At 44.2% G+C, this 12,973-nt stretch overlaps 1 protein-coding gene across 4 annotated transcripts in view; it reads left to right on the forward strand.

The window, feature by feature from the left end:
* The first annotated feature begins 576 nt into the window (after positions 1-576).
* OGDH (oxoglutarate dehydrogenase) overlaps positions 577-12,973 on the forward strand; it is a 108,100-nt gene continuing 95,703 nt past the window's right edge. For all 4 annotated transcript variants that reach the window (XM_054017760.1, XM_054017762.1, XM_054017759.1 and 1 more), the window contains exons 1-2: positions 577-665; positions 9,370-9,618. In XM_054017760.1, the coding sequence (XP_053873735.1) occupies positions 9,397-9,618 (222 nt within the window). In that variant the 5' untranslated portion in view covers positions 577-665; positions 9,370-9,396. The remainder of the gene's footprint in view (positions 666-9,369; positions 9,619-12,973) is intronic.

The following is a 12,973-nucleotide window of genomic DNA, read 5'->3' on the forward strand; positions in this document are numbered from 1 at the left end:
CCATGCCCTCCAGTGCCTGGCACCCCCTCTCACCTATGTCTCCCCGTGTTCTGTATCCACCCCATCACCACCTACCCTGCCCCCATGTTCTGCAACCGCCCCCACCTAATCCTGCATCTGCCCCCCGTCACCAACCATCTCCAGTGCCCCACCCCATCTCCCCCACTGCCTATCATGTCCTACACCCAGCCCCACAACTACCTCACCCTTCAGTGTCCTGCACCCACCCCACCCCCTAGTCCTGCATCTGTCTCCCAATACCTACCACCTCCATTGCCCCCCGTCCGCCTCCCCCACTGCATACTACTCCAATGCCCATTCCCCATCCCCCACCAACTACATGTCCACCAGTGCCTTGCACCCCCTCCCATCTACCCCTCCTGCCAGTGTCCTGCACCCGCCTCTCCCTCCTCCTCCTCCTCCTCCGTGTCCCGCCCCGCCCCGCTATTGGTCACGTGGGGGCGAGACGGGGCCGCACGCACGGGCGGGGAACCCAGCGCACCACTACCGAGCGGGTCAAGGGCGAATCCCCGACACGTGACCCGGGATAGGTGGGGAAGCGCGGTGACGCGGCACGCAGGGGGCGGGGCGGTGGTAGTTGGCGCGCAGAGCGGCGGCCGCTGTCAGAGCAGAGCTGCGAGCGGGCGGGACGGACGCGCCAGCAGGTAGCCCGTGGGCTGGGGGAGGGCGCTGGCCGGGCTTAGGGAGCCGGTCCGCGGGGAGCAGGGCGCCGCCTCGTGCCCCTGCCCCTGCCCCCGGAGTGTCCTTGGCGCCGCCGCCCGGGCGCCTCAGCCGGGGGTCACGGGGAGTGACGGCAGCAGCGGCCAGTAAGGAGGCGGCGTGCTGCCATCGCCGCTGTGGATAGGTCGGGCTGTCGGGGGCAGGGTGTGTGCTGAGGCGGGGCCGCTCGCTGATTGGATGGCGGGGGGCGGAGCCGCAAGCGCGAGCGGCCGAGACCCCAGCCCCGCAGACGGCAGGAGCGCGCGGCCCCACGTGGAGGGAGATGGGCTGCGGGGTCGGGGGGTGGCCCCCTCTCCCCTGCGGGGTCTGGCCCCTGCTCCCTGGGGAGGGAGCCGGCATCGTCACCCCTTTCGCGCAGGCGGGGAAACTGAGGCACAGAGCGAGTCGGGGGCCAGGCCAGGGCTAGAGCCCGAGCGGTCGGCCAGCTCTGCCCGGCCCCATCGGGCCTTGGCACTGAGCACAGCGCTGTCCTTTTCCCCCCATGGCGCTGTGGCTTGGGTACCTCAGAGGCAGGCACGGGACCGGTTCATGGGGAGGCGGGGTTCTCCCCTCTCCCCCCAATAATGCTGCGGCCTAGTAGTGGAGAGCCCGTATCTCTCCCCTCCCCGGGAGTCTTTGCCCCTGGAGGTGGGAGAGGCCCTGACCCTTAGCGGTCAGATGATGGCAAGAACAGCTTCCATGACGTCAGGTACCTCCTAGCCAGAGGTCAATTTAAAAGTTCACCTGCGATCAGTATCGTGGTGAGAAGCCCAGAGTCCTTTTGCTTCTCACTCCTTGGGGGTAGGTGCCAGCCTGCTCCCTCGAGCCTTTCCCAAGGAGCATACTTGTGGGTACCCTACTCACCTTCATGTTGACCTGTGGTTGGTAGATTTTGCCTTGTTAGAAGGTATCTAGCACACTTGCCTAGGCTATGACCTCCATTCCCCCTTTTGCATGACTTAAACTCTTTCTTGTAAACAAATTTCAACCTCTGGGGAATGTGTCCTGCTTTTCTGCCTGGCACCTCCCAGCAGGAATTGGAAACATTGTTAGAGCAAAAAGGAAGCTGTTGGTCTAGGCCCAACCCTTCTGGGCATTAACTATTGTGTGAGTCAGTGCTTGTCTTCGTGTGCAGCTGCTCTGTTGTCGCACTGCACATGAAGATGCTACTGCGCCGGCGGAGAAGCGGCATAATTAATCCATCTCTGTGAGAGGTAGCTTTGTTGGCGGGAGAAACTCTTCCATTGACATAGCGTTGTGTACACTGGGGCTTAGGTCAGTATAATTGTGTTGCTCAGTGGTGTGTTTTTTTTCACACCCATAAGCAACGTAGTTATACCAATATATATGTCTGTAGTATAGACTTAGCCTCAATCATAGTCACAGTCTTCAGTGAATGCTGTTAAATGTCCCTTCATGCCCACTTAGCCTGTTTGAAAAAGGGAATTCTAATAGTGAAATTCAGCAGGTTTAATTGGCTCAAGTCAGGGAAATGTAGGGTTGGTATGAAAAGTATTCTTACTGCTTGAATTACTGCTCTTCACTGCTTGATGTCATGATTGTTTCGATTTAAAAATTGGTTAGGGAGGTGAATGTAAGAAACTCATTATACACAGAAGGTATGTCCTCACTGCAGTTAACATAGATCTGGGAACCCAGATTGGCCAAGGTTGGGTGTGAGCATCCACCCTGAGAAACCACACTCAAGTCATACTGGTGAGCTGCATCTACTCTGATGCTTCAGTAACCTGGGTTAAGTGGTAGGATTTATGGGGGCATATCCCATAGTTCTTAGCACTGCACTAAGCTGCAGTGCTCTATGATGTGAACCTCTGGCCAGGTAGCAGCATGCTGGGATGAGGATGACATCACTCTATTCAAGTGCTTGTAGATGTGGTGGGCTGTGTGGAATGGGTTTAAGTGCCAAACTGGTGTATATAAGCGCTGAGTGCTGGTGCAGAAGGAGGGAGTGGGTAGAAGGATAGGAAAATACACCCCTGAGGGAATTGTGGGATAGTATTGAAGGACTGTCAGCACTTGAGTTAAATAACTTGGGTTACAGCTAGATCCATACTACCAAATGAACAGGTTGCAGTCTGAATTAAAGCAGAACCAGGGTTCTGACCTGTACTCTCAGCCAAATAAGGTAGTGCAGGCCCAAAGACCCTCCAAACCTGGGTCAAAAGTTTTTGCATGTGGGTAGTAGGCGGGCTTGGACTAAAACCCATGTGAGAGCCTGTGTTAACTTTTGTAGTGAAGACATATCCAAAGACAAACTATCAGAAATGTCTTGCACAAAGAGGTTGAAATATGCTGACAGTGGGGAGGAATGCAAGTGCCAGTTTTATACACAGAATAGAATATGCTTGCTTTGCCTTTTAATAAAGTTGAAAAGTTTTGTTCTCATACTGATAAATTCATTCTTGGTTTAAATCCTGTTGACTTCAGGGGAGTTATACCTCGGATGAATGTGCACCATTCACTTTATAATAATACTAAACAGCTCAGTGATTATATCTTGAGGGCGAAAAGCTATGACCTGCATCGATTCCTATTGGATAAATGTGATCAGGAACCTCATTTAGACAGAATGCCCTGCGGAAAACTGTTCAATATTTTGAAGGGGAGTAGTCAAGATTTTTTGGGGCCATTTTTACCTTGTCAGTTACCTTGTTATTAGTCCTAGTTGTAAGAGCTAATTGTCAGGAATCTTTCTTTTCTCAGTAGGCACTACTGAATAACTTAAGGTTAAACAAACTGATAGCATGTGTTCTGTAGTTTGTTTAGAAACTACTGTCCCATCACGTCTGGATCAGTTTGTTTAGTGGGGTTGCACTGAATGTGTGTGTTAGGGTTTTAGTTATTGGGAACATGACTGGACTGACTTTCTTAGTGCATCCTTTTTTTTTTTTTTTTTTTTTTTTTTTAAACTCCAAATGAATTTTCAGCCCTAGGTGAGTGGAGGGAAAACTCACTCCATTTCCTCTGTTTTGATAGTACTATACTTAGTTGTCATAGCTCCTGACTGAACAGTTATAAGGACTTGTATACAAGTTCCAGGTGACCTTGGATAAGTACATACCATCTTTAAAAATAAAATGACACTCTACAGCAGTAGTTAATGCTAAACATACTCAGACATGCTAGGCCCCATTCAACAAAAAAGTGCAAACTAATAGTTTTTACCAATTAAAAAAAAATACAACCATCATTTGGTCACCTAGTAAGGAACCTGTGTTTTAAAACTAATAACTACACTTAGCAGTCTCAAAACATTTAACAAATGTTAGTAAAACTTAGACACTTCAAGATTTTTTTTCCCCCTGTTACTCTGATGCTTATATACATTGGGTTCATTGCACTTACTTAGCAGCCTGATTTTCCTCTAATCAAACATTAATTCTATCTTAATCCTCTGTTTGTTTGGCTTGGTTCTGGTTTAAGCAAAAACAGTTCTTAAGTATCTGTCTTCAGTGGCAGCTTTCATTGACTCTTCTGGGTGCTTTGAGGCCAAATTAGTAGCTTAATCTACCTTGTTTAATAGCAACAGAGGGCCCTGTGGCACCTTTAAGACTAACAGAAGTATTGGGAGCATAAGCTTTCGTGGGTAAGAACCTCACTTCTTGCATCTGAAGAAGTGAGGTTCTTACCCACGAAAGCTTATGCTCCCAATACTTCTGTTAGTCTTAAAGGTGCCACAGGACCCTCTGTTGCTTTTTACAGATTCAGACTAACACGGCTACCCCTCTGATACTTGTTTTAATAGTATACCCTTGCTTAGTTTGAATACTAGGTTTATTATGAATATTCTCATTCATTGATCTTTCAGTGAAAACACTAAAAACGGAATTGGGGAATTTGTGAGTTCAAATCCAGCTTTAACGCTAAAGCCTTGTCCACGCAGAAAGTTGTACGTGTGATACGTTGTACGCTTTAATACTGTTTTAGTTAAACTGGTGCAGCTTTGTGTCTAAACTCTTATCAGTTTATCTTGTATCAGTAAACGTACAGGCACAAGGTAAACTGACGTATGTCATTTTAAACCAATATGAGTCCTCACAGACAGAAGTTCTAATGATGTAACTAAACTGATTCAAGTTAAACCTGTGCAGCTTCTGTATATAGACAAGCTCAAGCGCTCTATTTGGAGTTGGGCCAATGGATACCTCCGTTCTTATGAGCCTAATAAGGGCTTAGGAACACAGAGTTGTTTCTGAATATCTCCATGTGTAGACACTGTTATTTTGGAACAAGAGTGCCCTATCCCTATTTTAAAGTGGATTAAGCTAAACAGAAGCAAGGCACTTTTGTTAAAAAATAAGAGTGTATATACTTGGAGTTATTAAGAATAGCTATTGCTTGTTTCTGCCTCCTTCACGGAGAGTCTCGGAACCCACATCAATCGAAGATATGAAATCAACAAACTTGTCTCAAAAGGCTGCGTTTTTGTTTTATTCTGTTTGAAGCAAACAGAATAAAACATTTTGGGAATCTGGCAAGAGAGTTGGCGAGCTGTTGGCATACAAATAAGCAAAAGGCTAACAAATAAGATCGCTGCTATTTGCGATAGTAGCAATAAATTATATACAACAGTCAGATATTAATAAACAATTTCAAAAATTTTATTCAGAACTATAGCCAAAGGGGGAATCAGTAAAGATTGCCCTAGTTGACTTTTTTTTAGTGGATTGTCTCTGTCACAGTTCTGACTCTCAGAAAGAACTTTCTGATGCTCCTCTGGAAACTGCAGAAATTACTCAGGCTATGAAAGAAATGAAGGTTGGAAAGACTCCTGGAGCAGATGGATTCACAATTGAATTTTACAAAAAGTTCTCTGAAACTTTAACACCTAGATTATTGAACGTATTCAGTGAGGCCAAGAATGAGCAAACTCTCTCACCTACTCTAACAGAAGCTGCTATTTCAGTTATTCCTAAACCTGGGAAAGAACTTGCACTATGTAGTAATTACAGGCCAGTTTCTTTAATCAATTGTGATGCTATGATTTTAGCCAAAGCTTTTGCTATGCAATTGTACAAAGGTCTCTCACACAAGACAAGCTTGTCATATTAGACAAGTTCTAATTGGAATGCTTAGACCTGACTTTCAGAGATGATGAGCTCTCACAGCAGTCATTGAAAACTCTAAGTGCTCAGCATCTTTGAAAGTCGGATCCAAAATGTCTTAGGTTGGGCACCTAAATTAAGGGCTACTCTATGAAAACTTGGTCCGTAAGCCTCTCAGCATGAGGTAACTACCATGAGGTAAAATCCAAGTGAAGACAAGGCAGTTTGTAGTTTTTCATACAAGTTAGCAAGCCAATTTAAAGGCTATGTTTTCATTGCCCAAAAATGTGTGGGGAAATGGGTTAGAGTGAGTTATCTTGCTGTAAGATGCCACTCCCTTCTGGCAGAGAAGACATAGCCATAGACTGAGAGGGAGCTTAGGGTTTATACTGATGTGCTAAGTTGTGAGAAACTGTAGCCTACCTTATCTTCACGAGGATTTTACCACCCGTTAGCTAACTCAGATTAAGAACATACCTTTTTTCCTAGTGAAGATACAGCATAAGGTTGTGGCATTTCAAGTTCTTGGTCCCTGTTCTGAGACCTCTAACAAAGGAACCTGTTGCAAGGAGCCTTTGATGTGAACACCTGCCTCCTAGGAGCGGAACTGAGGCCCTAACTCATTTCACAGGTGTCCTTTCCTAATGTGACCGACTGCTCATTCATTCAGTTCCATGATCTGTGTTCTTTGTCTTCATGAGCTCCCTTTTTAATAGTGCTGTGATGGGTGCATAGGAAGAAAGATACTATACTTTTCAACTAGCACTCGATTGAATTTGGGCTGAAAGCACAGTGATTGCTGAGTGAGCAATGCAGCAAAATTGTACTTGGGGGAAAAAAAAGTGCTGTTCCAGTTAACCAGTTTAAACGCTCAGCCAGTGCCTGCTAAATAGGAATGGGGATAATGGAAAATGTTTCTAAGCTGCGTTCATGTAACTGAAGTTGTTTTCTTGTGGCTTTGGCTGTGATGGAGAGCTGTGCACTGTTGGAGTACATCATCTTCACATTAGATTGGAAATGAGAAAATGTGACATTGAGTGCTAAAATCCAGCTGCCAGACAGACCCTGCCAGTGCTCAGCTAGGGATAAATTTGTTTTGATGTCCATTTAATGGGCACTCAGTGAACAAACTTGTTACGTTTTTTTTTATGTGAATGTTTTGTAAACCAAAGGCTTAACCACAATCTCCTCCCCATCTTCCTCCAAACATTTTCTCAAACTTGCAAGCCAGTATACTAATTCTGTGGAAGTAATTTCCAGCTCATGCGTCACTGTCCTAGGAAGGTCACTAAGGGCAGGTCTACACTACGGCAGGGATCAACGCTCTGAGATCGATCCACTGGCGGTCGATTTAGCGTGTCTAGTAAAGACCCGCCAAATTGACTGCAGATCGCTCTCCAGTTGATCCCTGTACTCTACCCCTGACAAGAAGAGTAAGGTAAGTCAACGGGAGATTTTCTCCCGTCGAGCCCCCCGAGTGTAACTCGACCTAAGGCACGTCGACTAACATAGCTGGAGTTGCATAGCGTAGGTCGACTTGCTGCGGTAGTGTAGACATAGCCTGAGTGGTCACTGCCTTTCTTCTTTTTAAAAAAAACAAACTGTTTGGTATTCTATGGCCTAATGATGGCTGCTCTGCTAACAGAATGATCCTGAAATATTCAGTTGTTTTATCTGTGCAGCTAGATGCCGTCATAACTTTTGCACGGTCATTCTTTTTTAAAGGGGAGTGAGTGTTTATCTCAAGCACTTGATTTGAAACGTTAACAGGAATAGCTGGTGAGGTGAGCAAAGGTGTAAAGGCCAGATTTTCAAATGTGTTCCACTCCCATTGAAAAATTTTCCATTTTTTAAATGGGAAAAGGCAACTGTAAAAGGAATTGGCAGAAGGACCAGAAATTATTTGAAGCTTTTCTGAAATTGACTTGATAATTACAGTACCTTCTCAGCTGAATTAATATGCTTTAGGCATAAAATAACTTTAGGAGTCTGGCTAACTAAGGCTAAGTCTTCACTGCAAAAAAATGCATTTTTTTTTAATGAGGAAATCGCTATCTTGATGTAAAATCCTAGTGGAGAAAAGGCACAGGTAGTTTTTACATCAAGGTGGCTACTTGTGGTCAACCCTATAATCTCTCCTGTCCACCTGGAGTTTATCTCCATGTAGCTACACAGAGGCAAGAAATATTTTTCTTGTCTCCACTAAGATTTTACTTTGAGATGTTAAAATGGAACCTTTTTTTTTTTTTTTTTTTTTTTTTTTTTTAGTGAAGACATAGCCTCTGAATTCCAGTCTTCTACTCTCAAAAAGTGGAAATATGGGTTTCCAGCTCTCTCTCAGCATTCTTAGTTGGACAGCAAATCCATTAAGACTTTGTCCTTTTATACTTCTCACATGTAACTCCTTTAATTTTGCATAATAATAGCTGATAATTTTTACTCTGAAGCTTTAAGGACCTCTTCCTAGTGCAAGTAGGAAACAATGGAGCACATGCAGTGAAATGCCATCAGGCATTGTGCTGCAAGGAAGGGCTGCTTTTTCCCTGTTTCAGAAGTGTGGGAATGTGCAATATGGACACTAGTAAGGGCAAAAAGGTGAAGAGAACTGCAGGGAGGTGGGAATGGGAATACAGTTCAGCAGAAGTGTGGCTGTCTCAGTCGCAGTCTTATCAGCGTGAAATAACCACTTTGCTGCCACTGCTTCCCATTAGTTATAATTACATTCTCTGTTGGGGTGTCTGCTCCTGTCAATAAATCCCTTTTTCTCCCACCATCCCCTTTGTTTATAATCATCCTTATCTCTTCTCTAACCTTGCTTCTGATGGTCTTAGTCAGGAACCTAGTGACCACCTTTCTCTGATCAAATTTACAGCCAAGCTTTCCCTCCTCCATTCCTGTACCCCGACAAGTATAAATGATGAGATCTTTCTCCTTTTGTCAGCTGTCATCAGAAAAAATAGAACATCTATTCACAATGTAGTAGTACTTGATAAATGTGAAACTTGCAAGTTAAGATATTAAAATCAGTTGCACATGATGTAAACGGAAAACAAAATAGGGGAGAAAAAACGTTGATGCTAGGTTTGGTTGACAAATTTAGATGTTTGGCTCAAAGCCATAAGTGTTAACTCCCCCTCCCCTCCTCCAAAAAATCTATTCCATTTCCTGTTTCAATTCCCTTCCCCTAATGACTGGCTGGGGTGGTAACTCAAAGGGATAGTAGGCCATATCTTAAATTAGTTGTTATGCAGTGCCAATACCTGCATTAAACTATTGGTTTCAAGTAACCAAATTAGAAATCAGATTATGTAGGGAAGGCAGTGTGGCCTCATGGATGGAGCATTGCACTAGGACATGGGAGACCTGTTAGTGGCTTTGCTACTGGTATGCTGGGTGACCTCTCTGTGCCTCCATTTCCCCATCTGTAAAATGGAGATTGAGACTGATCTTTGAGGAGGGCTTTGAGATCTATGGATGAAAAATGCTAAATAACAGCTATGTGGTTATTAGGTTGATTTCTCTTTATATACTGTGCATTGTTCTGCTGTAATGTCTAAAATGCTTCTTATTCCTATACCAACAGGAGCTTGTGAGCGGCTACAGGACAAAAATGTTTCACTTAAGGACTTGTGCTATTAAATTGCGGCCATTGACGGCCTCACAGACTGTTAAGACAATTTCCCAACACAAGCTGGCAGCACCACGGACGTTTCAACAAATCAGGAGCTACAGTGCACCTGTTGCTGCTGAGCCATTTTTGAGTGGGACTAGTTCGAACTATGTGGAGGAAATGTACTATGCTTGGCTGGAAAATCCTAAAAGTGTACATAAGGTAAGGAGGAGCAACTGCCCCAGGATATTGTTGTTTCATCTCCTCTCTCTCTGTGTGTGTGTGAGAGAGAGCCAAATGGCATGTTCAGGTAAGTGCAAATGTCGAGAATTTGGCATGAAGAGCCCGTGAATCATGAATCATCAGTTCCACATCTGCTTTTGCGAAAAGAATCAACAGCATTTAGCTGAGCAGTAGCGAAACAATATGATTCTTCTTTGTTCTGCATTGAATCCATCAAGCCCAGAGCATTCCGTCAATATTGGATATTCCACTTCGGGACTCAAACATGGATACGAAGAGGAGGAGTTGCCTTTCTTGGGAATCCCCCCTTTTGCTGAGCTGCTGCTTTTCCTTTGTGATGAAATGTTGGGAGAACAGGGAGGAGGGAATTGAGTTCAAATTCTGATCTTTGTCCATTCCGCTATTAATGTGTAATACGAATTGTGCTCGATGCTGCTGTATTTGATCTATGTGTAAGTACACTGGCTCTGCTTTAGAGTTGTTCTTATAACACCATTTGGATGGCAAAAATGTGGCTATAAAATTCAGCCTGCCACTACAACTTGGTGGTGGGATTGGTTCAAATCCCCCATCGTGGTGAGCAGTGATCTTTATACCAGCCATTTCTTAACTTTCCTTCAAGCAACTAACTTAAGAAGATAACTGTTATAAGGTTTAAAGGTGCAGAACTGTAGTGAGCATTAGTCTACCCAGAGTTTGTATCGGGGAGCATGCCACCTCGAAATCTGTCACTAACATACACCTAGCTTTGGCCTAATGGCCATCAGAATACAGTCAAACTTTGGCCATGCTCCTGTGGTAAATTACTATACACTGAAACTTGTAGCCCTATTAGAAGGCCATATTCAACCATATATAAATGTGTGCAACTCTATTTGACATACGTGTCACTTAAATCCCTCTTCAGCGGGGCTGAATTTGGACTGCAGAATGCTGTCAGTTGGATGGTAATTGCCAGGAGCAATTACCAAGGGAGGTATCACTGGGAAGTCTGAGGAATAACTGTGAGACGCTAATAGACATTGAACTAAGGCTGCTGTTGCTATACACTCTGTAGTCGTACAGTTATAAAATGTGAAATTAAAAACACTGCCACTAGGAAGGAATGGTTGGTGGGGCTAGGAGGTAATCTTCAGCCTCATGTCTAAGGAAAGTCTACTTTGCTTTTTCATCTCAGGCCAAGCTTTGGAGAGGCTGTTAAAACTGAGACCTAGAAGTGGGTGTAGAGAACTGGAGTTCTGAAACCCTACTGCATGTCCCTCTTATTCTGGCATGTGCAGAGAGATTTCTCTTCTGAATAATTCAGATCTTCCAGTACCATGGGAATTCATAAAGATTGCCCTGTGAGATCTACATGTCCCTTGAGATACAAAGCAACAGAACAGTATTTCAGTTCCTGTTCAGTGAACTATAATGAAGACCAGAACAAACATCCTACAAACCAGAACTCACTCTTTTATTCTCCTTTATTCTGACCTCAACAGACATGCATGTCAATATTAAATACCTGTGAAATTTCAGTAGTGGTCTCATACAGCCAGAATACATAGCCCTATCTATCTCTGGGATGATACTTGGCCGAAAGGTTTTCAGATGGGAGGAAAGCCAAATTTTGGTCTCCCTCTTAAATAAACAAGGTGTGGTTTTTTTTTTTGTTTTTTTGTTTTTTGTTGTTTTTTGTTAAACATTGGGTGTTTTTCCTAGGATTGTGGGGGTGGGGCACCAAAATACAGAACTGCTCCCAGTCAAGGCTTTCTGTGTTTAATTATTGATGCAGAGAGCACTTAACTCTGAAAGAACAAAACTACATAATTTTGGATTATGTGCCATTTGGCACAGCAGTAATTTAAGAAGAAAGTTGTGTATTTTTCATGCAGATTTTCTGTTATGTGGAATAATTTATTTTAAAAGGTGTATATAGAACTTCTAAACTGCTGCACATGCGTCTTAGTCTTATAATCTAATTTATAGTAAAGTGAGGAGGTGTCATAACACTCATCCTTTTGATACATGTGACTACACCTCTTACAGAGCCCCACAACAGACTTCTTTAAAAGGTGATTGTTTTGCCAGTCCACAGACCCTACTTAACACCTCCTTCAAGGGATGTTCAAGGCAAAACACTGACCTGGTAATAAACTGAGAGCAATCTGTTGCAGGTGTCCTGTGAGTAACTTCAGGGCATGTTGGGCTTTTCAAAAATCCCACCCCACCCCCTTTTTTAAACTAAGGCAGGCTGCATGCTGGCTATGACCCTAAAATAAGAGGGTTACGTTTTTCTTTATATAGACACATTGATGGATCTTAAGGCCAGATGAGACCATTAGATCCTCTAGTCTCACCTCCTGCACACTACATGCCATGGAATTTCATCGCAATTTCTTGTGACTAGGCCTCAGTGTAAGCCAGAACGCTATCCAAGGTGTATCGTTCTTGTTAGCATAAGCAAAAACCCTTAACCCTGAGAAATGCAGGTGTCTGGCACTAGATACTTCTTGGAAAATGTTTCTGGACTGTATTTGTAAAGTGTAAGAATATTTAATACTCTCTGAATTTCTAACTCTCTTGTCCTTTGTTTGATGTTTCACATGCTGCAGGAGCAGAAGGCTTCAAAATCAGTAGCTGACTTTTTTTTTAATTCTAAACCAGCCCTCCTAGAGCTTTGTAAGCTGCCAGCAGCTGGAATGTACACAAGTTCTTGCTCTCTTGTGATCTTGTTCCAGGAGCAAGCCTTGTATGCAAGGTTAGGGCTTTGGGGCAGTAATTAAAAACCTGGTGCCTCTTTTCTACAGATACAACAGTTGAGCCACAAATGGTAGAAAACTGGAAGTCAGCAGCTGAATTGTGCCTGCTGTTCGCCATAGAAATAGAGGTCAGGTCAGCTGAAATAACCTTTATATCATGCTTTTCTAAACAACTTCATATTTATGTAATTCCCTCTGGCCCCTGTTTCCATGGCTAGGCTGCTGGTAACTGGCAAGCAGCCATACCTGAGAGAGAACTTGCTTGTACAAGGATCGGCAACCTTTCAGAAATGGTGTGCCGCGTCTTCATTTATTCACTCTAATTTAAGGCTTTGCTCGCCAGTAATACATTTTAACGTTTTTAGAAGGTCTCTTTCTATAAGTCTATAATATATAACCAGGGCCGGCGCAACCCATTAGGTGACCTAGGCGGTCGCCTAGGGCACTACAATTTGGGGGGTGGTGACCGCAGTGGTATTTCGGCAGCGGGACCTTCCGCCGCCTCTGTGGGGGACGGCATTTCGGGGCGGGACCTTCTGCCACCTAGGGCAGCAGAAAAGCTGGCGGCGCTTCTGAATATAACTAACCTA

The sequence above is a fragment of the Malaclemys terrapin genome, chromosome 2, assembly GCF_027887155.1.
Source record: "Malaclemys terrapin pileata isolate rMalTer1 chromosome 2, rMalTer1.hap1, whole genome shotgun sequence".
Classification (NCBI taxonomy): domain Eukaryota; kingdom Metazoa; phylum Chordata; order Testudines; family Emydidae; genus Malaclemys; species Malaclemys terrapin.